The 3,714-nt window shown below is 37.5% G+C and overlaps 1 protein-coding gene across 1 annotated transcript; it reads left to right on the forward strand.

Moving 5' to 3' along the window:
• The first annotated feature begins 1,761 nt into the window (after positions 1-1,761).
• LOC126872635 (piggyBac transposable element-derived protein 4-like) lies at positions 1,762-3,132 on the forward strand. Its single transcript, XM_050632736.1, has one exon. The coding sequence runs from the start codon at positions 1,762-1,764 to the stop codon at positions 3,130-3,132; it is 1,371 nt and encodes a 456-aa protein (XP_050488693.1).
• Positions 3,133-3,714: the final 582 nt, after the last annotated feature.

Below are 3,714 nucleotides of genomic sequence, written 5' to 3' on the forward strand. Positions count from 1 at the left end.
CAGTTTTAGGATGTCACAGTCAATGCAGTATATGTTGGCTAAATCGTAGATTTTTTTTATTCTTAACGTATCTTTAAATTCACTATGTTCGGATCTATGTGTACTCGGAAAAGCCTTGATGCATCTTCTTTCCAATATACGAACTGAGGTGGTTAGTAGGACGTGTATGGTGCCAAAGAAATACTCGGCATTTTGTTTAACGATGTATTTATTAACTCGCTTAACGACTTTGTCACATTAACTCGACTCACGACTTGTGCGGTCCGAGCTGGATCAAGCCTCGGTTTATATACGAATTTGGTTTGAGGATGTTGAGGGTGCTCGATGTAGGTTATGATGTGGAAAAGTGTCCGAAGGTCGGGGGTCGATGTTTTATCTATGACGTGGACTAAGGTGCGTCACAGCCTTGGTGTAGGCTATGATGATAAGGTGGTGATGTGTCCAAAGGAGTCCGAAACTCGGGGTCGATATCTTATGGTTGAGATGAGATTGATGTCACTACCCCCTAAGCCTTCCAAGTATTTGACGGAAGGACCGTAGGGATATCGATGGCTCCTTAGGCTTGCTGGCACTTACGCTTCGTCGCAGCCTTGCTTATGTTTTGTCGATCTCTTGTAAACAGTTTTTCAACGGTAGTATACTATGTACCGACGAAACCCTTGGAAAGTTCTTTGTTGTCGAGTGCTGCTACAGAACTCTTTCCATTAACGAAGCTGGTAAGTTATACCTTGTTATATATACATTAGTAGTTATATATATGTCGGATTCACATTATTATTAGAGTTAGGGGCGTGAAACGAATCTTCATTGGAACTATCCATCGTCGTTATACAATTGAAGTAACGTTTATTAACACAAGTATGGATTTTACAGAGTTGACAAGTAACCGCGATGATTAGACACTAGTACAATGGTCTAAGATTCGATAACGAATCCGCGGTCAATAGGATGGCGAATTTACTTTTTCGTCAAAGTCTAAGTTGGACTTTTTGTTAAAACGTGGAGTAATCACTGATCGTAAAGACGTTACTTAACCCTAAGAGTGCTATGGACGCATATATGCGTCTGGTGAAAGCTATCGGTGTGGACTAAGAACACATATATGCGTTTTCTGTAAGTGTCCGGCATGGATCAAGGACGCATATATGCGTTTGACAATTTTTCCGAACACCTACGCAGAAGTAATACTATTACGCTTGTGTGAGATAAATATAAATGCATTCCTTAGTAACGGCAGTAAACAAATGCCAATAATGCCTCGTTATAACAGTTGTCTACCTGTTTCACGGGCAGTCGCATCTGTTTCGCGGACTGTTCCATACCAGACAACGACCGAGGACACCCAGAAAATCCGCGGCATAAAGACAATTTATAACAACTTCCAAGAACCTCAGAGGCTCGTCACGTACCGGAGAGTCCAAGATAGTGCCCTATATAATCTTTATTCACGATAGTGCCTTCTATAATCTATTTGATTATCTTTTACTTGTGACACCCTTCAAAATGGCAAGTAATATTAAGGAATATTTTACAAGAGACGACAGCGAAATAGAAGATTACGATTCAGGCGATTTGATGAATGATGTGTACCAGTTTGTTTAACCATCATGAGACAGTGAAGAATCGATCGATCAAAGAAGAATGAATAGAAAACGGCCCGGAACACTAAGTACATCTTCAGAAGAGGAAAGTTCAGAAGTTCCTGCAAATATCGAGATCTCTCACCAAACAGGAATATTATTGTGATCAAAAACGAATTTAATGCCTAAACTACATATCTTTGACGAACAAAATGCAGGAGTAAAAGGAAATCTGAATCCAGAATCAACACCTTTAGACGTCTTTCAAATGATATTTTCGGAAGAATTGGTCGCTCAAATTACCGAGCAGACAAACAATTATTTCAAATGCGTACAACAGTGTACAGCATATAAAAAGAATTCCCGTTTGACGAATTGGAAGGATGCTTCAGTCCCTGAAATGTACGTATTTTTATGCATTTCAATGCTAATGCCACGTTCGAAGAAACTGTCTTTGAGAGAATATTGGTCTACGGACAAACTGTTGAAAAGCAATATTTTCCGCAAAATAATGGCACGAGATCGATACATGGTATTATTACACATGTTGCACTTTAACGATAATAATACAGCAAATCTTTTGCTGTACAAGGGCAGATGTTATTCTAGACAGTTTATACCATCCAAGAGAAGTAGGTTCGGCATTAAATTATTTCTCCTTAGTGACTGTGAAACGAATTATGTATTGAACTTCATAACGTATACTGGACAAAAAACAAACATTAGTAGAAGTAACACTGCCATTGGAATCTCTGGAGATGTTGTGATGACGCTGCTTCAGCTATATCTTGGAAAGGGCTATACACTAATTACGGATAATTGGTACACGAGTCCACGTTTATATACCTTATTACACGAAAACAAAACCAACGCATTTGGAACCGTTCGTAAAAATAGGAGAGATATGCTCCACATGGAAGAAAAGTTGAAGAGAGGAGAAACGTGCTACCGATCGACTGGCATTTTATTGGCAATGAAATGGCATGATAAAAAGGCGGTTCGGATGTTGTCTTCTGCACATGGAGCTGCATTGATTGAATCTGAGAAAAGGGATTATCGTACAGGATTATATAAGAAGAAACCATCATGTATTGCCGACTATAATTCCAACATGAGTGCTGTAGATAGAGTTAATATGATCTTGAGTACACTCAATTCCCCAAGGAAAACTATAAAGTGGTACAAAAAATTATTTTTCCACTTGTTAGATTTAGCGATATATAATGCGTATATTTTATATCAAAAATCTACTGCTTCGAAACAAAAATTTAATGAATTTCATTTAGCGTTGATAAGAGACATTTTACGAAAATATTTCCAACGTAGAAGCATGGTAGGAGGAGGAAAGAGAAAGTCTGAGGATTTACCATTTCGTTTAATTGATAGGCATTTTCCATCAAAATGCCCTAATCGTGCCGGCACAACACAATTATCAAGAAGAAAATGTGTTGTTTGTGTGAAAAATAAGAGAAGGAACGACACGCGATACGAATGCAGAAAATGCGCTGTCAGATTATGTATCGATAAATGTTTTGAAAGTTTTCACACGTAACTGAATTATTAACTTGTGTTATATTTACTAAATTTAGTTTTCGAGTTTATTGTTTTCTAGTTTATTACTCAAATTCTAGTTTATTGTAAATTTCAATGTTTATAATAATAATTAATACTAAAAAATAACGCTCTTGAATCATTTAATCTCGTGCAAAACTTATTACGATTTGCGCTTCGAATAGTCAATCAACGGAGCTCAGTCTAGCGAAAAAGTACTCCGTCCACAGCGATCGTCAGCGTGACATTTTTGACATTTTAGCGATCCTGCCAGGGTCCATTCGCTTCAGTATAAACGAAATTACGATTTCGGTCTACGAACATCATAGATGAGAAGATAGAAGGATTCGGATAACCATAACGTGGTTGCAGTGAATTGTGATTTATGTGTGTTAATTCCAACCCTCAAGTTTACAATAATTTAACGAAATAAAGAATGCGTTAAGATTAGCCAACGAAGAAAATAGAAAACGCGCTAACGAAATAGAAATATTAGGTAGAAACATCTCTCGTGTTAAACTATCACAAACAGAATAGTAGAATCAACTGAATTCGGTTCTATGATAACTAACGATGGCGATAA

This window comes from Bombus huntii, chromosome 13 (assembly GCF_024542735.1).
Source record: "Bombus huntii isolate Logan2020A chromosome 13, iyBomHunt1.1, whole genome shotgun sequence".
NCBI lineage: Eukaryota > Metazoa > Arthropoda > Insecta > Hymenoptera > Apidae > Bombus > Bombus huntii.